Genomic DNA, 23,031 nt, shown 5'->3' with positions numbered 1-23,031 from the left:
TGTCACCAAGCACCTTGTTGTTTTTCATGTGCCTTAGCATGCCCTCCAAGAGAATCTGCTCCAAGATTTTGCCAGGCACGGAGGTGAGACTGACTGGTCTGTAATTCCCCAGGTCTTCCATTGTCCACTTCTTGAAAATGGGGGTTATATTTCCCTTTTCCCAGTCGTCGGGAACTTCACCTGACTGCCATGATTTTTCAAATACGATGGCCAGTGGCTTAGCAACTTCATTTACCAGCTCCTTCAGGACCCACAGATGGATTTCATCAGGTCCCATGGACTTGTGTACGTTCAGATTTTGAAGATGGTCTCGAACCAGATCCTCTCCTACAGTGGGCCCAAGGTCTTCATTCTCACAGTCCCTGCACCTGCCTTCTAAGACTTCGGTGGTGTGGCCAGAGCCTTTGCCAGTGATGACCAAGGCAAAGAAGTCATTCAGAACCTCAGCCTGCTCCAAATACAGGGTAGCCCGTTCTCCTGAAAGCTTCCTCCAGAGGGGGCCTACATTGTCCCTAGTCTGTCTTTTATTCGCTACATACCTATAGAATCCCTTCCTGTTATCTTTAACATCCCTAGCCAAGTTTAGTTGCTGAGGTGATGATGGTGAGACCACCTTTCCTATGACTTAACGCTGCCTACTCTCTGCCAGTGAGCTCCGACCCTGAAGAAGCTGTAGTGCTCCTGACTCCAGCCTCCATCAACACAATAAAAACTGTGATTACACCAGCATCCAAACATTTCAGTGAGAGGCAGAGAGGACGGCAGCCGAAACAAACCATACCTGGTAACTAAAATATAATGTCAACTAAATCACATTGTAATTGTCTAAGGAAACAGTGGCAGCACTCTAACTGTAAGCTCGTTTAGTGCTTAATTTCAGAACTTCAATGATAACCCAACATCAGAGGGTTTAGTGAGGTATTTTAGAAACCCCAACAAGGGATCTAACTCACACACCCCTTAAGTCTCTAAACTTGGAAGCTCACAAAGGCAAAAAGTTGCCTCCTGTTTTGAAAAGACTTGATGGCAGATGTATCTTACTACTTCTTTGGGAAATGTTCTTCCTTTTCTGAAGTACTGAACTTGCTGGACTTGCTATAAAACCCAACTTTACCAGGGAAATTGAGGGAGGATAGAAGTCAAAGCACTAGAGGCTGAGAGAATAATATTTATGTTTGTATTGGTAGAGTATTTATATTGGCAGTGTTATGACTATGGTCAATTTACACTAATTGCATTTATGAAGGAAGAAAAGCAGAAAGGAAGGGAACTTCTTAGCCTTAATTTTATTTTTGAATATTACTGAGTTATAATTTTCACCTAACTGTTCTGAGATGGTATTATCATATTTCTTGAAAAGTTTGTAGAGGAAGAATAATATATAACTGCTAAATAATCTACTCTTAATTTTTTTTTTTTGTGCTGTTTTTCTTACTTTCACTTCTAGTACTAAGTATCTGTGTTCTGTTCCTGGGGGGAAAATATCCATAAACTGAACACTTTCATATTCTATCTTCTCATGTAATAAATAATTTTATACCGATCCATCCTTTTCCTTCCTTAATAATTTGAAATTACATATTGCTTGGTTATTTCAAACTCATTGAACTATATCTAATGTTAAATATCCCTGGAGTACTGCTCTAATATTAACAATAGCAATATTCTTTCTGGTACCCTTAATAGGTGTTAAGGGTTAAGAAGAACAAAAATGTTTCTCTCTTTATGCTTCTAGCTGAAATGCCAGCTGAAACTGGCAAACACGTACGAGAAAGACTGATGTGGCCAGATTTCTTAACACCACAGAAGAAGAAAGAAGCAAGTATCTGTCATCCTCTGTACACCTGATGACAGCTTCACAGAGACTTCAAAGCATACTTGCTAAAGTGCATATGGCTTCATGGTTCCTGTCATCAGACTATGAATAATTAGGCTAGAATGGACCTCATGAAGTCTCTTATCCAATTGGGTTGCTCAAGGCTTTATCCAGTTGAGTCTTGAAAATCTCCAGATTTTCCAGCACAGCCTGTCTGGAAAACCTGTTCGACTGCCTGACTTTCCTCATGGGGAAAACCTTTTTCTTTCTATTGAGCCTGACCTTTTCTTTTTGCAATGGACGCCCATTGTTTATAGTCCCTCCACAATGAACCATTGTGCAGTGCCTGGCTCCATGTCCTTGACGACTCCCTGTAGTCACTGGAGGGTGATGTTGGTTCCTCTTGATGACATCTTTGCTCCAGGCTGAACAGGCCCTGCTCCCTTTGGATCCGCCTCAAGTGCTCCAACCCCACCATCTTAGTGGCCCTCCACTGAACTTGCTCCAGTTTATTGATGTATCTTTTGGGTTTTGGGACCCAAAGCTGGATGTAATATCAAGATTTGATTGAATGAGTGATGATTAGAGTGGGACAATCACTTACCTCAATAGACTACTTGTGTTCTTGTTAATACAGCCCAGGCAGTGGGTATCCTTCTTTGCTGCTGGCCTTTGTCCAGCTGGAGGTCCTCAAACATCCAGTTCCTTTTCTGCACTGCAGCTGGGCAGGCAGTCCCCAGCCTGTGTCACTTCAGGGGTCTCTTCCTTTCAAAGTTCAGGACTTAGAACTCGTCCTTGCAGAACTTAATGAGTGTCCTGTCAGCCTGTTCCCCTAGCCTGTCTTGGTTTCTCTAAAAAGCAGCCCTGCCTCAAGGATAACAGCTGGTGTTTCTCACTTGATGTTGTCTTCAAACTTTTCAAGACAGGATCTTCTCCTTGTACTGATAAATCTTGCAGCACTGAAGAGTTTTTCCTTGTCTTCAGGTAGAGTATGACTCATTAATCACAACCCTCTGAGCTTGACCAACCAACCCGCTTTTTACCTATCTTGTTTTTCCATCTAGAGTGTAACATTCTAACTTGGATAAAACAGTATAGTGATAAATAGTGCTGAAAGCCTTGCTAAGTTCAGGGTAAATGACATCTCTCTGGCCACAAATCTAGTTAGGGTACAAGCAGTGTTTCTGTGGTCAGATAAGTATGCTCTAACTGAAAAAAGCTGTAACAGAAAAGCAAACCAACTTAAACCAATATAGTTGTAAGTATTGATAAGGTCTTGATTAATCATCATTTCTCCACTGTTATTTGCAATGATTATACCTGGAAAGATCTGTCACTGAAAACAAAAAGTACTCCTACTCCCAGACTACAGAGCGATTAAAATAAATAAAGAGCAAAGCGCAATTTTTCAGACAGGTTAGGAAGACCTAACCTTAATTTATGGTAATGAAAATTATGATCTCTCTTTCTTCAAGAGTGAACATGCTACTAACCTTTAATCTGATTTGACTAATATCAAAATATTGGTGTTCAAGGCCAGGTTGGACAGAGCCTTGGATGACATGCTTCAGTGTGAGGTGTCCCTGCCTATGGCAGGGGGTTTAGAACTAGGTGGTCTTAAGGGCCTTTCCAACCCTAACTATTCTATGAACCTACGATTCTAATATATTTGTATTGAGAATAGGGCTACATGCCGTGAAAGAAAATATTTTTTCAGTGCACATAAAATGTCTTTTAGTTCAAGATTTTGACTGATTTTTCATAAGTTCACTACAGATTTCCAGCTTTGGAAATAATGATGGAAAAATGGCTCAACACAAGTGGAATCTTGCAGTCTGTCATAGCACTAATAACAGTTATCCCTTGCAAAAATTTCCATCTAATTTTGAGGATCTTCATGTAAAATTGAGAATTTTTTCCTCATACTAAGCCTCTAAAATGTAGCTTTGCATGATGCTTACTTGTCCACATGAAATCTGAAATTATCACCCGATCTCTGCATATTGGTGAAAAAAAATCTAGCATGGCATGATGTGACCTCCCAAACACCTGATTTTCCTAGGAGGAAGGTGCCACCATCACTAACATTACAAGTCCTATAAAGCTATCTTTCAAGGACACGTTGTCAGCTCCTCTGTAAGGTGGATACCTGGATAATGGTGGTCAAAGAGAAGTTATGTTTCATTGAAAAGTCAGGTTCAAGAACTTTTTCTTGACCTTAGTCCAGTGAACTCTGAGGCTCACATACTTCAGTTTAAATTGCTGGCTCTCAATTTGTGCGTAGTTCTGGTCCAGAAAGATTAAACTGCTTAGGAAGACCTGATCTGAGACTGTTTGACCATTTCTATAACCCAAACACGACCTGTCCAGACTGCATGAGTGAGGCGTTGTCCCAAAAGCAAGACAGATTTTTACTATAGAATCATGGAATCATAGAATGGGTTGGGTTGGAAGATACCTTAAAGATCATCCTTTCCCCTCCAACAAACTCTACAGTGAGTCTAAGACCCCTAAGTCTAAATATGCAACTGTATATAAACAATATTAAGAAGTCTTAGTGGGAAACTTGGTTTCTCTCTGAGCTTACCTGCTAATGCAGACCCTTAGAACACACCATGCACTAGAAGGGATTCTTGTAAACAGGTTCATCTATTTCAGCTTAAGGGGCTTTTTAAGTTCTCAGAACAACAGAATATCAAGACTTCAAAAATTCACTTTGGCCCAATGTTACCTACCTTCCAGAAATTACATGCTATTCTTCCTGAAGGATTTTACCTTCTTTTTTTTAGCTTGCACAACACATCTAGTTATCCCATGTTTCCTCTTTAAGAAGTTTAAACAACATAGGTAGTGACAAAAATTATTTTGCTTTTAGATGGCCTGAGTTGCTGTTGGAGATGGCTGTCTCCTCCCATTGACTATGAAGGAGCCCAAGGCTAGGCTGCTGACACTGGTACCTTAGTTGAATACCTGTGGTTATGTGGAATGAGCTGGGGACTGATAAAGAAACACATTGCAGGAATGGCTATTTTTATTTTCTTTCTGCACACTATTAAGAAGGTAGAAAAAAAAGAGTCTAAGCCTTGAACTAATTTTATTGATAATGTGTCAAACCTTTTTTACCTTCTATTAGACTTTCAGCTTGTCTTAATGTCAAATACTGTGTAATTGAGTCATGTCTTTTTGTGAACCATAATGAAGCTGCTAATGAAGCCCTTAAGGTTAGCTATTTAAAACAACCTCTAATTTAAATGACTACATTACCTTGGTAATTAAATATTATTATCTTTTCTGCACAGCAGGCAGAGTAAAATGTTTACTTTTCCTCTTCATCCACCTAAAAAGCCTAACGAGCTTGATCCTGTACTTGAGCAACTGAGCACAGACATGCTGCACTGGTCTTTCTCTCCCACAGATGTTAAGGACCCTCACAACTTTTCCAATATTATTCAGGAAAGAAACACATTCAAAGCATAAACCCTATGATTTGATGTAATAGAGAATATGCCAGAGCATGCTGAGCTCTGACTTCTTTCTTCTCTTATTCATATGCATTTACCTTTGGCTGTCCCCTGATGTTCAAAGCATTTTGCAAAATCCTTCATTCCTAAGTCCTTGCTTGTTTGCAAGTACTTGCTAATAACTGAGCCTATTTTATACCTAGCAAAAAAATTTCTGCTTTCTTAAAATATTTCCTCAAAATGTCTTACTTTTTCAAAATATCTCAACAACCACTTATTTAGCCTTTTGCCTTGCTAAAATTTTGCATCTTTCACTAGAGGAGTATTTTATATGAGTACAATAATGGAAACAGTAAATATCAAATTAGAATGGCAGGACCTGAATTAAAGAAAAAGGTTTTTTAAAAAAGCATAAAACACACTATTTGGAGAGTCCACAGAGATTACAGAATTCAATCCAAGAATGAAACCTAAATTTAGACATAAGTAGTGTGTCTTATATCTGGAAATGTAATTGTTACCTACATGCAGAAATCTAGTGCTGTTTCAGATGTCCTGAAGTATGCTAGCCTGTGGTTCCTTGTCTAGAACAGCACATATTCCCTGTAGGTATTGTGCCATACCTATCAGCTCTGTTTATTCATCTCAGATAGGTCTCAAATAATATTTGTCAGCAGTGCTTAGGAAACTAAATTGATCACTAGTGTCTGTTCAGCTGAATCATGCTCTAGGACCCACTGATTATAAATTAGCGAGTCCAAAAGGAGCTTATCCACCTAGATGACCTATAAACAACAGGTAGACCTTAAAGAGGTTTCAATTTGTACATCTTTCCTGCCATTTGACATGGCCAAGTATATCCAAGTAATCTGTACAAAACTGAGATACATGACACAGGAAATATGCATTATTGTAGAAAGGAAAACTTGATCTATTGAATCCCTGAAGTATCTTCTAATGTGGAGCGTGCAGGATGTGATGTGTACAGGAACAGTCTGCAACTTCAGTTCTTTGGGGATTGCTAAGCATTTTCCTAAGCAGTTACATATCACATAAGCAGATCAGTTCCTGAGTGTGTCTGTAAAGCATGACATGCAGTACATATAACCTGCTAAATAATCTACTTCCATTATTGTGAGATCAAATTTAATAAAAATATAACTGCAAAAAAATACAGTTCTCCCTGTTTACTGTGGTTCAGCATGCCATCATACTGCTTTCAAAGTCAGGACCTGTAAATTTAGCACCATATAAATGTAAGTGAAATTACCCTGAGTTAAGCAACATAGAAGTAGAAGAAAGACTGCTTATAGTCTATATTCATTAGTGACAGTAATGAAATGAAACTGATTTATTTAGACAATTAAACTGGAAAGAGCTTTTCATAATCTTTTAGTAAAAACTCAGCATGCACTTTTTTCCCCTCAATCCTTCCTTCAGTCCCCATGACAGTACTTAGCAGATATTGATGTGTTGTTTTCCAGACAACTGAAGCTGTAACTAACAATAGCATCTTCTTCGGCAGTTTTGCCCTCAAAAGGCATAATCCTTACTTTGTTGCCATGTTTTAAAATAAAGTTATGAATTTATTTTAAGGTAAAGAAATGAATGACACTGTATTCACAGAAGCAAAGAAAAAATCCCTTTCTCAAACATAGAAAAAGACATTCTCAAACATAAATTTTAAAAAGCCCTCAAAATTTCATTGAAGCATAAGAAATAGAGCAGTTCTATGGCAGATCTAAGAAGGAAATTTATGAAGCAACACAAAAGCAGAAAAGTTTACTATTTTACTCTTGATAGCTAAGGCCTACAACAAAAAAAAGGGGTAAAGAGGGAAGAGAAGGCTGCACTGTGGACATCTGGTAAAGAGCAAGTAGATTTAAAAGTACCAGCAGAAAGGCCTAAAGCAAGACTGTTTTGGCTGTCTTATTTAATTATTCAATAAACATTTATCTTAATGGAGGGCATCCTGCAAAGCAGTGGGAAAAATCACACTCCAGCAGCATACAGAAGTTTCAGCCAGCATGTTCAAATATGCCTTGGTTAAGCAATCACTCTAACCTGGGCCAATTGAACCTATCACAGGCATGGAAAGGTTAGATCTTGGACAGGAGGTCAGAAGGCTTTGTGTAAGAGCGTCCTACAAGATAAGTGACACAGGAAGAGTTGCTTGAGAGTGTTCTGGGAGCTAGGAAACACTAAAAATAGAAAGGGGTTAAATACTCCTCTATGAGTTAGATGCCTGTATGAGCTGTCATGCTGCAAGGGCAGTTAATAAAGCTGAAAAAATACTAAGTATTTGAAACTCTTGGGCTTTGCCAAAATGACTTGCAGTGAGGAGTGAAGCGCAGCTGCTTCTGCAGCTATGGCAGAAGGTGTGGTGAGCATGAAGGACGAGCTGCACAAGGAAGTGGGGTGGAAGCAGCGAGGAATGGGTAATGGAGGCCACAGGAGGAATGGTGGCAACCCACAGATGCAAATCCCACCACAGCTCAGTCTGGGGCTCATCACCCATAAAACTAATTAACCTCAGCTGTGGGTTACACGCTCTTGAAGGAGTGGGAGGAACAGTCAGAACCCCAGCAAGTATATGGAAGGAGCAAAGAGGGCTGTAAATTCCTATAGCTATAGATTCACATTCAAAATGAAATAATGTGCACTACCTTATTTATTCACCTTGTTCAAGGTTTTTTCTCTAAAATATTGTTTGATAGCAAAATGTATTGTTACTGTAAGCAGAAAAAAAATAATTTGTGGTGCTAAATATACCCCGGCTTTGTAGGGAAGCTTGGAGTGCATTAGTAGTGCCTCCTTCAAACTGAAAGCCAGCTTGTGCCAGTCACATTCTAACAGAAGGGCTGTGCACTGCTGGTTAGGGATATGCGCTACTGGTTGCTCCTGCTTGAGGCAAGCATCGCAGCAACATTTCTTTTAAGGAAGATGCAGAAATGGAACTGAGAGGTTTGCAATGTACTTCATTAACAGCAAGCCTTCTCTTTGAGTTAATTACTTCTAGCAAGTGTTCAAAATAAAAAGACCTTGGTGTCAGTTCATGAACAGTTTAACTAGAACCACGATGAGAGGATTGCAACTTTTGTGCAGCATACAGCATTCAAAGGTTATTGATGCCTTCTGAGACATCATTAAAAAGTTAGTGCTGACACTCATTTCCCCTTATATGGGATCTGAACCTTCAGGATCAGAAATCTCTCTTACCACAGGGTAGAAATTGCAGTTGATATAGCAAGTTGCCTAACTTATATCTACATTTTCAATGTCTAGTGAAATAATTCCTATAATTGAAGTGCCCTGTTTCCTTGCCCAGCCAAGGCAGCAGAGAGAAACATCTCTGGAGTCAACTTAGATGTCTTATCTTAAACAGACAAGATCTTCTGCTGTGCATACCTCTGTCTTTTGTCTATATAAGGCATTTGCTCACATACTTAGGAGGATTGCTTCACCAGCATTAAATGCTGTATTAAGCAGATGTGCTCCCACCCTGTGACTATAAAGAACATTTTTATCTAGCAGCAATAAGCACAGCTACCACAGGGACACACCACTTCATTTAGTTCTGAAGTCCTGCTTGACTAACCTTATCTCCTTCTGTGACAAAGTGACCTGCTTAGCAGACGAGGGAAAAGTTGTGACATGGTTTAGTGTGAGGTGTCCCTGCCCATAGCAGGGGGGTTGGAACTAGATGACCTTAAGGTCCTTTCCAACCCTAACTGTTCTATGATTCTATAATGTTGTCTACCTAGACTTTAGTAAAGCCTTTGACACTGTTTCCCACAGCAGAAACTCACTGCTCATGGCTTGGACAGCTGTATTCTTTGGTGGGTAAAAAACCTGCCTGGATGGTCAGGCCCAGAGAGTGGTGGTGAATGGAATTAAATTCAGTTGATAGCCAGTCATAAGTGGTGTTCCCCAGGGCTCAGTACTGGGGCCAGATCTGTTTAATACCCTTATCAAGGATCTGGACAAGGGGATTGAATATGCCCTCAGTAAATTTGCAGACAACACAAGTTGGGTGGGAGCTTTGACCTGCTAGAGGGTAGGGAGGAGCAATGAAGCTAATGAAGAGTCTAGAGCACAAGTCTGATGAGGAGCAGCTGCGGGAACCAGGGTTTCTCAGCCTGGAGAAAAAGCAGCTCAGAGGGAATGTTACTGCTCTCTCCAAGTACATTAAAGAAGGTTGTAGTGATGTAGGAGTCAGTCTCTTCTCCCAAGTAACAGCACAAGAGGAAATGGTTTCAAGTTGTGCCAGGGGAGGTTTGCACTGGATATTAGGAAAAACTTCTTCACCAAAATGGTTGCCAAGCATTGGAACAGGCTGCCCAGGTATGTGGCTGAGTCCCATACCTGAAAGTATTTAAAAGATGTAGCACTTAAGGACATGGTTTAATGGTGGGCTTGGTAATGCTAGGTAAATAATTTAACTCAATGATTTTAAAGGCCTTTTCCTACCTAAACAATTCTATGACTCTGTGACGAATTAGATCAAGATTTCAAGTATGTGTATCAGATAAGCTACTTACATAATTTATGCTATTTAACAGTCCGTGGAGACTTTATCTATAAACACAGAGACTTTTATATGATTTACAAAAAAAAAAAAAAAATAAAATTGACCTGTTTCAGAGTACCTGGCTCTTGCCTGGAAAAATGTTTATCAAACTGTTTGAATGCTATGGTTGAGAGTCTACAGAAATGGGTCTTTTGGAGACATGAACCCAAATGTGCATACATCACCCCCCTCAGTTGTGTGATTCATAGACTAAACACACGTTCCTTTCATGTTAAAAACGTCCAAATATTATCAGAATCCATTTTCTGTGGGGTTTTGTCATTTTTCACATGGACACTTCTAACTGCACCTTTCCATACTTTTGAGAAATATTCGCTAAGACAGTGACTTGTTAACACATGGCAGCTGTGTTTGTGTTATCTTGCAAGTGTGGCTGACTCTTAGATGTTATGTTTCCAAAGCAATTACTGCTTTTAGCGTCAGTAGGTAAGGTTTTGTATCTGAAATACTTTTGATGAGAAATTTATTATAATGGCTACTAAAATTATTCAAAATCAATCTGTAGTTCCAAAGTAAAATTCCAGTATCTGAGACAGTCACAAAGTTTGACTTAGGCTCTTAAACTGTATTACTGCCAGAGGAGATGTGCAGAAATTTGCAGCATTTTCAGACATATTTCATATTCCATATCCAAATAAAAAGCCAACATTCCTAGCAGAATGGCAGTTTAAACATTAAAAAACAAACATTACTAGGAACATGGCAACTTCTCATTTCAGCACAGGAAGATTTTTTTTCTTTCTATCACATCTATTCTGCTTTGTAAAATAATATGATATGGATGATATTAGATATCAGCATTACATTGTCAAAAATGTTAAAGTCCAAGTGAAGTAAGAAGAAACTGTGGTCAAAAGGTTTTACTTCATTGAAATGAAATTTGCAGACATTGACATGAAATGACAGATTTGAAATTATTTGACATGTTTTCATTGAGAATTCCACTGAATTTGTGACATTATTGTGAAACATTTCTATTCCATTGATGCTGTATTTTGTATAGAAAACTAGTGAAGAACTGATGATTGCATTTTGAAAAGTCTTCTTTTGAGCAGAATGAAACAGATGGCTTTTATTATCAGTAACAAACAAGTTTTTTTTATCCTGCAGCACCATTTTCCTAGAAAACAAGAACTGCTTTATGAAAAGTGAATATTGTATTATTATGTTTAATATTAAACTAACAAATTAATAATTTAGTGATTTATATCAGTAATCATTGCTGTGTGGCTTATGTTAACATAAAGGTTTATGTTAAAAACTGCTAATCCATGATGAGCTTTTCCTATATGGGGGAGTCTTATCTCACTTCTTGTTTGCGTCCAAATATGTGAGTAAGCTAGTCTGAAGCTGATTTCCCTGAAATATTTTACCTGAAATTCTTATTAATAAATCCTGTACTTTTCTTAAATTTAACAAAATTTAACAAAAAAAACCCTAAAATTACCTGTGTTAAATTGTTAAACCCACTCCCTATTTCACTCTGCCCCTTTGTCAGTTCAGACACTGCAGGTGCTAACCTCATAAAAATTTGACTGAGTTTTAGTAGTTAAGAAACTGAATTTTTTGATAAACACTGATTTTTCAACTCTATAGAATGTACTGAAAAGAGAAGTGAAAACTAGTTATAGTTCTATGTTCTAGGCAATTAATTGTAATAGCAATGTAAAAGGACACATGGTCCTGTTTTACTTATTCTTCATTATTTTTGTTCCTTTCAGCTGCAATTTCTGGTCTTAAGACTGGATGTTCTGAACAACCAGACCTGATGGCTTACTCATGGAGCTCTGACCTCAGCCCCGGTATTAGCATTACAATGTCCTTTGGTAATAGCATGAATAAATTTGAGATGTTGAGGATGGGTCATGAGAAGGGAAGGCAATGCATTCTTATCTGGTTTGCTCTTTTCTTGGTAGTTTTTTTTTTGTTTTTTTTTACTATTTTGTGGGATCAAAAAACCACAAATCCACTTTTGCTCCTGTCATAATAAAAAAGTTTTTGGTGGAGAACTGACTCTTGGTGGTCAAGACACATGGGGCAGAGGAAGTGGATCTATTACCCCCAACCAGTATTTTTAAACAGGTTAAATCCAAAATAATATAATAATGGCTAATTAAAATCCAGCCCACACCTTTTTCTATCTCTTTGAAAAAGAAAAGTGATAAATTCAACAAAGAAAAGAGGGTGTAATAGAGACAGTATTGAAGACCAAGACTTTTTTGCCTGACTAATGGGCCATTAAAGGACTGTTTGCAACTGCCTCAAGGAGGGGCAACCTCAACTGACCCATCAGGGCTGGTCAGGATGCTTGTGCCTGGGAGGGAGACCGACCTGGTGTTTCCACCTGACCTCCTGGCCAGGCTCCAGTGCCCAAGGCGGAAGAAAGAATTGTCATGCCCTGGAAACTGCTGGATTCAGTGGCTCTTGTAACATTGTTAACACAAGAAGTAGAAAGACCTGTCTTGCCTATTTTCATCATGATCCCTATGCATCAGGACAGCCAGAATCCAAGCATTTCCTCTGCATGAGGTAAGTTTCTTCGGAGCTGTACCTACCAGAATCCTGTTGTAAGAATCAGAAATAAACCAAATGATCATTTACAGTGGCTACTATTTGCTTCAACATCTAGCAGGGAATACATTCAGGTACATGAAATAAGCTATTAAAACTTGAATTTAGCTCAGGGAGATTCAAATGGTGGAAAATATTTATAAAAATGAAAGCTGTACATAAAATATAAAATACCTGCTGATTTGGAATTGTTGCACTAAATCATTATTGCTTTAATGTTTGTTACTATGAAGAACCAACAAAGTGTGATCAGATGTATTAATGAAATCTAATTAGACACAGGAATCAGATGCAACTATAAAAAAATCACCATACAGATGTCTCTTACTGTCCCTACCTCAAATTAAGAAAATTCGGGCTTTGTATTTAGGTGTAGATAAAAAAAAAAAATAAAAAAAAAAAAATGGAGAGGTCAGAATTTTATTTCAAAGCATGAATCCTTTGGAAAACAGAAGTCCAAGCCAGAATTTCTTAAATATCTGTAGCACACGACTGGCATTTCAAAAAATAGAAATAATAGATGTTACGAAAAGTCTGGAATAGTACCATCTGAAAATAATTTATGAAGGCAGTGAATAAGTTGCCTAAAACATTATATTATCAAATATAAAATTATGCAACACATTTCATGAAGGGAAAAAATGCTTATTAGAACACTCATGAAGTCAGAGGCCAATAGAGATGTTTTTCCAGCAGTACTTTAGTAGTTCCTTACCTTCACGATAACTTTGTCGTATTACCAAATTGCATTTCAAATGGACAACAGAATCATTACAGGTTTGGTTACTGTATCTGCAAACCCTTCTAAGGTACTTCATACATTAATGCATTTTCTATTGTATTTTGCAGAACAGATATTTAGCAGTGATAGATAGACTAGTTCAATATAACACAGGGGATTCTTGAGCATTTGCCATATTTTATATGAATAAGTAACAATTATTAACAGCAGTTGTCGTGCCCACATACCTCCAAAGTTCAGCTGATTTTGCATGTACAGGTTCCAAATGAGATGATCAAACACATTCTGACATGACAATGAACAGGGATCAAGTGAAGTTGTGGAAATATCGGGGAACTGTCTTCCTAAGTTATTTTTTATGTCTTGATTTTTTTGCTTTTACATACACATAAGAACTTGAGTATTTTTCAATATAGACATTTTGTCATTCCAACTGAATATCTATATAAGTGAAGTAAACTCATGAATTTTTAACTGTCATGAAAACCAATACCCATATAACTCCATTTTGGGTTCTTTAGAAACAAAATGTCAAAAATTTGGGGAGTCATGCACTGTTATTAATTTTATGTTTCATTAACTATTTATAATAGCTATTTTTTGAAGTAATATCTCTCTAGAGGTACCTGTAGTACTTTATAGGTGTTTAAACATATAGCCTCATTTTTCCATTGGACACAATTAAAGCTAATTTGAAGTATGCTGTATATATTTCTTATCCTATTACTGAAGAGCTCTTCAGAGCACAACTACTGGAGACTATGTCTATTCAGGTGCAAAAGAAAAAAAGTTTCTTTGGATCTGTGCTATAACAGAACATTTTAAATTCTGCTACTATCAAACTATAGCAGCCACTCAAATTCATCTAATTAAAAATATATAAAAAGAAAAGACCTTGTAGAACAAAGAAAAAAAAAAAGAGCAATTTGTCTCAGTTAAAAGGATGTATTTCAAGCTATTATCTAACATATTACTATTACTAAATATGCTTAAATATTCTCCAGCACACTCACCTCTTTTTGACGGTACTTAATTGCCAGTTTCAATCTTGCAAGATCATTACCACTTTGTTCTTCTATCAAGCTATTATCATCTCTGTAATTAAGAATAATTTCCAATTCCCTGGAACTCCGTGTCTGATCCAGGAGATCTTTCGCAAACTGCTTACATTGTCTTGACAGTTCCTCATACTCTGACTTAAATTCATTTTCCACTTTACTCAGTTCCTGAAGCTCCCAGCTCAGCTGAAAAGCAGTAAGAAAAGGATCCTCACTGGACAGAGCAATCAATGAGGGGCTCGCAAGAGCCTTGTAGATATTAAGTCTGGATCGAGAATGGCGGAGGCTGTCCACATCTGAACTTGAGACACATTCAACGCAGTTACAGCGGACCTCATGTGGCCTGGGCACGGAGACTCCTTTCTGCACAAGGAGCTTTATGATTTCGTAATTGTTGGTGTGGGCAGCCAGAATGATGGGTGTGATGTCCGGTGTAAATTCCGAAAACTGCTTGTCCAGAAGCACTGGTGGCACCTGTGAAAAAGCAGAAAGCCTTACAGGCCTCTTCATTGAACAGGAGCTATAGAAAATTAAGCTACAAATAGTTTAGCAGGTAGTACACTTCCCGAGGGACCTTTGCTTCTGGCCAGAATTGAAGGAAACTTTTTAAACATGACAATTCAATTAGCTAAGATAGCCTCTTTCCAGTTAATAAATTGCTATAAGCAGGGTGATTTTTCATAAAACCTGTTTGTATGTAAAGAACCCACAGGCAAGGATTCATTAGAGCAAATGATTAGGTAAACAAGGAAGAGTCAGACCCTCCTGTCAGGTGCCTTGAAGTGCCAGCTGTGAGTGAGATAGAAACGCTCTCGTCTCTCAATGGTTAATCTCAGTTTTACAGGGAAGACACAGTCTTGGGGGCATAATTGTGATTCCCTGTAGGAACAGGACACAGACAAGTTAGACAAAATAAAATGGGCTAGTAAAGGAGAAAGAGATCATAGGTTTTCTTAAAGAGAATGTTGGAAATATGACTGTGTATAGAGAAGCAAAGATAATCAATCTGCTGCAGAGAGCTTAACGTTTTAAGACTCGATTCTACATTCACATGCACAAACATACTCTTTTCATAGGAAAATGGGGGAGTTGGTAGAACAAGGTCCCCAAAAGAGCATTTTTAAAGCCTCTTCTGGTGTGCATTTCTGTATTTGCAATCTTATTTATCAGAACCTTGTAAGGTTGTTCATTTTAAGATTGTTTCTTTTTTTACAATACCCAACTCTAAAGTCTGTACCAGATCAAGACTACTTGTTAGACTAGTATAATGAAGCCCTATAATTAGCCAATACTATAAAAAGAAATGGTACTCGCATCATCATATGGATTGCCTTTGGTCCATAATCAATAACCAAACACAGACTCAATCCACATCAGTGAGGTGCTCTGAGTTATGTGCCTTTAGGAGGAAGAAAAAAGGAAAACATTTGACTCAAAGTTTCCTGAAGGCTAGGGAAATATATGGCCACTGGAGGAGGGAAAACATGTTTGGTAGAAGTCTTATGACAGAAGAATGACCTTGTTGCCAGGTGCAAGAACCCCACTGTGTTTTTTAAAAAGAAAAAAAGAAGAAAAGTTGATAGGAAACAGGTAAAGCATGTGAGAATACTGTAAAAAGGAGTCTAAATGAGCTACGTTTAGAGCCTTGGGAGGGAAAGAAGCGAAACAAAAAAAGCAGTACACTGAATCAGACAGAAACTCAATGGAAAAGAAAACAAGAGTGAAATTAAGCTGAAAAGAAATGGTAGTCTGTGGATGTAAATCCATAAATAAAATCTATAGATCATGGGTTTTTTTTCCTCCCTCTTTCTAATGAAGACACTGTGTTGAACATTTTTCAGCTGTTGTACATGAAAACCAGCTCATGTTTGTTCGATGGGACTGTGTATATGTATGAGAGCTGCTATGTGTGTTGGGCTGTAAAACAGAGGCCTAAAGCACTAATTAGCTGAATGAGAGAATTACCTTGGAGGTGGCCACCTATTCATGTAAATTGTGGTGGAAAATCAACATGGGAAAGCTGGCATTTGGGATTGTAACCACACATCCCTAGGGAAACAATCCCTGCCTGGCCATAGCATATTGCTGACCTCAAGTAGCTGTGCTGCATTCTGAAAAGGTATGTTCAGTCAGCGGGTGAGACCCCTTTTCTCCCTTCCCATGCACTCAAACATGCATGCTTGGCTTGGCACTGGGTAAGTTTTAGAGCAGGACTGAGGGATGCCTGAGCTAGTACACCCACCCTCACAACCCCATGCGGGGGGAGCAGCTGTCCTCACAGTCATCCCCACCAGCTTACGGGAGATGTTTACAACCAGCAGTTGTGAGCCGAACAGCTCCTGAGCAAGTCCTCTTCTGCTTTCTTTATTCTGAGGTACAAATAAAATAGTGTAGTGTGTGCAGGCATACAGAGAAGTATGGGTCTGAAATTAATCATAAGTTAAGGAACCCAGCTGAGAATATACTGAAGGTATGGTTGAGGTTATCAGTTGGGTACAAGACTAAGCAGAAGGTCTATGCAGTATGCCTGGTCTCAGCTGTGGTCAGGAAAAGAAACATAACCTGGGCATATGTCTTTTCAGAGGACTCTATGGCTGTGTTCACACTGTTCTGTTGGGTCTCTTCCAGGACACCTCTGTGTCATCTGCCACCTCCGGGCTGAATGCTGTGCAGAGCCCACTAAGGGATGCCCACATGCCCAGATTGCTTCGTTATTCCTGTCCAGTGTGAACTGGGGTTTGAAATCCATACCTTTTTTCTCGCCTGTCTGTGGTGTCAGTGGGGAAAATGAGACTGTCTTCCATAAGACCTCCCTGGTTACTGTAGTCTTAGATTTATTTTCTCTTTTACTTGCATATTATATAGAAAAAAAGAAAGCACACACATGCATACACACACTTTTCTTGCTTTTAAATTGCAACTGTGACCAATGGTTCTGAGCTGAGAAAGAGATGAAACTGGCAGTAAAATTTTGCATTAGTAGAAGTGAGATTTTGGGCTACCATAGGTCTGAAAAAAGTTTACAGGGAGGAATGCATTGCAGTCTGACAGCATCTGCCACAACTAATGAGACTCACTCTTGGCTCCAGGGTCAGGGTACCAGGATGTAGAGGAGAGAGCTGCAAGGGCAGAAAACCCAAGGATACAAAGCTCTATCTCCAAACTCGCTGACTGCTCAGAGTATTCCTCTGTCACTTAGCATGTCATTATCTTTGTACTTTCTGACACTACTAAACTAATATTTGCTTCAAGCCCTGCCAGAACTGAAGGCCGCCTTAACGTGTCCTTAACCACAATCTTTAAAAAAATTAACAGAAACACAGCTTCAGACAACATGGTATTACAATGATTCACTTGTACATGGGGCCCATTAACTCAAAAGCTGCTTATTTTTCTCATAACTTATCAAAACCTTTCCTCTAAAGGTAACTCGGCCATAAGGCTAATGCACACATTTTGGAATTCGCTCAGAATTCTCCCAAATATAGAAGTGCGTATTAAATAATTTCAGCCTTAACTTGCAGAAATATTTAAAGGGCAAACCCTAAGACTGCAACTTTAATTATATCATGAGCTCGACCCCTGACCCTCGTATTTTAAGATTTCCCACTAAATAAAACCAAAGACATACAGAATGCTAAAGCAATAAGGTCAAGTTATTCCCTGATCTGCAGTATAATGAGTACTTACCTTTTGAAGTTCTGAGTGCTCTCATGGCACTCAGAACATTTCAGCATTTAAATGTTGACCCAGAGTACTTGCTCTGAAGTCACCCGACTTATGATGAATTTTACTCTCAAACTACTGAAATTATTCTCTTTAGAGAAGCCAAAACAAATAACTAGCACACATTGACATCAGCCACACAATCTAAAGCTTTGACAGATCACTCACAGAGAACACAAGAACCTTCCTTAAATCTTTGGAGGATGGGAAGCTATTATGTCTTCCAGTCACTGATTGTGAATTCCCAGTGCTCAGCAGTGGTGTAACTATATTATACGCTTTAGAGTTAACATGTCAAGTGTGAGGCTGCTTAAGCTTAGAAAGGTTAAATGATTTTTGTTTTCTTACATTTTGTTAAAAATTTTCTACTTCAACATTATTTTCAGAGTGGGGCAAAGCAGCTTGGTGATTGTGTATGCATAGCTGTCTGGGAATGAGTAGGCAAAAAAGAAAACAGAAAAGAAGAAAGCACAGCTCAAAGTCTGTACACTTCAGTGCTCAAGGACATGAGATTTTCTGTTGCATTTCTTTTTCCTGTACTTAACTGTAAGTGGGAATGAGTCAGCCCTACTTAGGTATCTAATAATTTTTTAGATACCAAGTGGAACAGCCCACTTCAGTTGTCTTTAATTTCCCCTTATGGTCTGTGTGAAGAGATGACCCTTTGCTTTGAAAGATAGAGAAATCTAGGCCAAATTAATGCCTATTTTCTGTCCGCATGACATCAGAGTAGAGAGACGGATTGCTGATGATCTCTTAGATATCCAGGAAATAAAAAAAGATGTTTGGAAAAAGAAGAATGTAAACCCTGGGTGTGTCCTTTTCTCCATCTAGATTCCCACAATGGCTCTCATTAATGCAATATCATAGCAGAGAGAAAACTGCAGTGCACATTTACCCACTTCTTAAGTGCAAGAGCTCAGAATCTGCATAAAGCAACCTATTTCTTTGGGCAAATGGCTAGCCTGTCTGGTTCTTGTCCTTCTGTATTTACAATTATTTTTCCTTTTGTTTTCAAGGAGAGCATATCCTGCAATGGCTGCAAGCAATTAGGTGAATAAATTTCTGAGTCACTTCAATCATGACAGCACGATTGCAGGAAAAACCTAAAGCAAAAAAAAAAGAGGCTATAAGACACATAACAAGATGAATGCATATGTCATCTCATGCAGCACCACATTATTTAAGAAAATTAATATTATAAAGCTGTGTCATCAAGCTCATCAGTTTCTTCAGCACTACTGCTCTATAGCTGTCATCAGCCAAACAGCTTGAAACTGCTGAAGTCTACACTGCAGTACAGCCCACAGAGTAAAAGTTATCCCTATGCATATACAGTTTTCTCATTTGCATTTTGGTTTGTTGAGTTCTTCTCTTCTTCAGTTTCATATTATGTCAGCTGAAATACATCCCGATTATAATGATGGAATTAATTCCACCAGGAGAGATTCAAAAAATCCTTCTACCCCAACTTCTTTCACAAAGTAAGAAGCTACCAGATAACTTGAATGATTTGAAAATATAACTTCAAAATAACTTGAATGAAATTGTCACACCACTGAAGGAGTCTGTAAAGAGTCCATCCTGAAAGCCGTACTGAAACTATCTTCACAAGACTGCACAAACTGCACGCCTCCAGTGGTGGCCCCATATTTTGCCCCTAAGGCCTTTTCCCCATCCCACGGTTCTTGCTGTGCACTGCACAGCTGGCATGTTGTTTGGTCATTGAATGTGTAAGGCAGGAAAGTGGATGGAAGTTGGCAAGCTAAGCTCAGGGGCAGCATCATTTCAGAGCAGTGCATCTGGTACTAGTCATGCAACACCCATCTCATAGTTGTCATTTTCTGTTTTTTTCTATAGGTATCTTCCCCGGCCTCCCTGGAAAGGGTTCAACTTGTTTATTGCCCTTGAATTCATTACATTTCCTGAAGATAAGCACCAAACTCTTAAAATGTTACTGAAGTATTTTCTTTCCTTTTACAATATCCTGCCTCCACGTCTATTCTTTTTGTAGGAAACAGATGTATCCACAAAACCTCACCCACTGTAAGTTTACTGACAACAGTCTGAGGAATAAATGTAAATGTATGAATGCACGGTTAAATTTTTTTAGAAATACTGTAACTTCTTAAGAATGCATTCTTGGAATGTAATTAAACTATCTATGTCCAGCAGATAAGATTTCATTACAAATTGTGTCCTTTAATATTTTCACACCCATGGTTCAGCTCAATGCTGTCAAGGTGTTTGATACTCATCTTCCAGATTTCTCTACTCTGGAGCCTAACCACAGGTAACAGAGTTGACAAAAAATGAGTAGTACATATCTGAGGTTAAGTGATGCTTATCTTCTGGGCTCTTAAATGAAACAACGACTCATAAACAAAATGTGACAAAAAGTTTAAAATATTAGCTCTGACATAAAATATATTAGGACTTCCAATTAAAATTCTAAATGCTAGACTTATAAGCCCATAAAACCTCCCTCTCGTGCCAAATTATAGGATGTGGTTCACATCAAAATGAAAGGGCTGAGTAGCCAAAATGAAACCTTACCCATAACTTGAGACTTTGTGGTGGGAAGGTTTTGGGCTGCGGATTTGAGATGGAAGTATCTTCTGTAAAATTCCAAATTATGTTATCGTAATAATGTAATCATAAGGGTTGAAAAGGACTTCTGGAGTTCATCTAGTCCAACCAAGGCAGGGCCACCCAAAGCAGGTTATACAGGAATGTATAATCCTGTCACATTTAAGGAGGCTTCAGTGCTTGCCTTTTTCTGTATATGGGAATATTTCAAAGTTAAATTTACAAGTTTGAGTTATTTTCATTTTATTTTTCCCAAATACAAGCTGAGTTTTCAAAACCTTGGAGTTTTTATCTTTTTCTTTTCTATTAATCAGTTACACTTAACCTAACCTAAGATGGGTGTTTATGGTTTTCTAATGCTTTTTCATGCTCATCTTATTACACTGAATCAATTTGTGTGTCACAATAGTCACAGCACGGACTGATGACTTCCAGTCTCTGTGACAGCCACACTGTACAAAAGGCATTAATATTACATATTAAGAAAAAGAATTACAATAGTAATTCACTGAAACCAACATCACTTTTCTAAACAATGACTTGCATAACTGCATGATACAAACAACAATACATACTTAACACATCTGCATAACATTTGAGCCAAAAAGTGTAAAAGAATTCAGTAATAGAAGCCCTGGATGGCAAGAAGGAACTTGTCAGAAGGTCTTGTTTGCCCTCTTGAATGCAAAGTATGGTAATTACACCTAGATCAATACCCACACATATTTGACCAATCTGTTCTGAAAGCGCTGCAGTGCTGGGCGGATATGTTTAATCATTTTCAGACAATGTTTCTGATACTTAATTTGTTTTACCTTTGTGTACTTAAGGTTATAATGTCTTGTGCAAAAAATGTGGATAAAGAGAAAACATTATTTCTTACTATAGTTTCAGTTTTTTCTTTTAAACAAGCATTCCTTCAGGCTTTCCTTATGGGGAATATTTTCTCATTCTCTGAAGCTTCTCATTTCTTTCTGGACATTCCTTACCATTTCTGAATATAACAGAGGCCAAATTCATAGATGTTTTATCATCTGTGCTCATTCTGATGTGACCAAATATGATACTGACTTGCACAATAATATGATATTGTCCAGTGTTTTTCTGTTACTCTTGCTTTAATCCCCCCTGCAGAACTGTTATCTTAATTGTTTTCAGTTTCAATATATATCTGGTTGATTATTTCTGCTCTGCTTATAACTCTACACTTTTTCTTACTGTTTTACAGAAATAATTTCTCTTGTTTGCCCAAACCATCCTGAATTCCAATTGTGTCCTGAAATAGCCTTGCAATCCCCCCAGCTTTTTGTTGTCTACAGATTTAACACACCCTCTATTTCATCTTAAATGTCATGAATGAATATACTGATTGGGATAGACCCCTGCAGAATTGATTATTTCACCCCTCTGATTCATTCTCCCTGTTTCACTAAGTACTGATGGCAGCTACTGTGAGTGTGGTGCTCTTAGACTGTACTTCAAGTGACACTTCATGAAATCTGACAAAACTCGAGCTATATAGCATGTACTGCTTGTACCTAACATAACAGAGCTTGCTATATGGTGGTGAATGTAAATTATACTGTTATTAAAAGATTTGTTCTGGAAAAATCCTGGTAGGCCGCTATTCATGTCTATGTTTTCTTCTAGGTAGGTACAAGCAAAATGTTTGTTTATTTTCTTAGGATCCTCCCTGGTGTGAAAAAGTACAAGCTTTTTTTACTTGAAAAAGGAGAACAGAGAATTGAAAGAAAATTATATAAAATTAATTGATATCAGTTTCCAGATAGAATCAATGCAAAAGATATTTGATTAGATAGATTTGGGGCATACATTTGTGGGGTGTTACTGATTACAAAAGATTTCTGAGCTTTATTACTCTTATTTTTTTTTTTCTCTTTATCTCTGGGAGGTGATCCAAAATACAGCCTGTACTGGTCATTTTCAATTAATGTTTTCCTGTGAGAATTATTAGTGGATGGATATGTCCTTCCTTCAGACAGTGTCAAAAGCTTGACCAAGGGTGGCAAATTATGTCACAGTAAACATTCAGTAAAAGACTGATATTCTGAATTTGTTTCCAGCTCTGAAACTCATACCTGCTCTCTCACCACATCTTTTTGAAACTAGGTAAAGGAGTCTTTCAAGTAAGAACTGGGCATTGCTTGGGTGCTCATAATGAAAAGTGACAAGCAAATAGTGCTTTTTTCACTCAGGGACAATGAAAGAAGAAAATGAAAATGGTTTGGAAAGATATAAGAGCGAAGAAAGAAAAAAAAGATTTTATTGTGCAAATTACTAAATGATAACTCAAATTATTCATGTTGCATCAGAAAAAAGCTGTTATACGCCTTTCTCAAAGTCTGTATGATGAGTAAAACCATTATTGAAACTTTCTGAATGTTCAAAGTAGACCTAGTGGAGCCCTTCACAATTGAATGTTTTAAATGGATGCATAGATACTTACAGAATATTTT

The 23,031-nt window shown here is 38.0% G+C and overlaps 1 protein-coding gene across 3 annotated transcripts in view; it reads right to left on the bottom strand.

The window, feature by feature from the left end:
* Nucleotides 1–23,031, bottom strand: part of TRPC4 (transient receptor potential cation channel subfamily C member 4) — a 139,301-nt gene that overhangs the window by 53,320 nt on the left and 62,950 nt on the right. For all 3 annotated transcript variants that reach the window (XM_065678350.1, XM_065678352.1, XM_065678351.1), the window contains one exon: nt 14,195–14,713. In XM_065678350.1, the coding sequence (XP_065534422.1) occupies nt 14,195–14,713 (519 nt within the window). The remainder of the gene's footprint in view (nt 1–14,194; nt 14,714–23,031) is intronic.

Source organism: Lathamus discolor, chromosome 4 (assembly GCF_037157495.1).
Source record: "Lathamus discolor isolate bLatDis1 chromosome 4, bLatDis1.hap1, whole genome shotgun sequence".
Classification (NCBI taxonomy): domain Eukaryota; kingdom Metazoa; phylum Chordata; class Aves; order Psittaciformes; family Psittacidae; genus Lathamus; species Lathamus discolor.
This window is presented reverse-complemented; position numbering and strand designations above follow the sequence as displayed.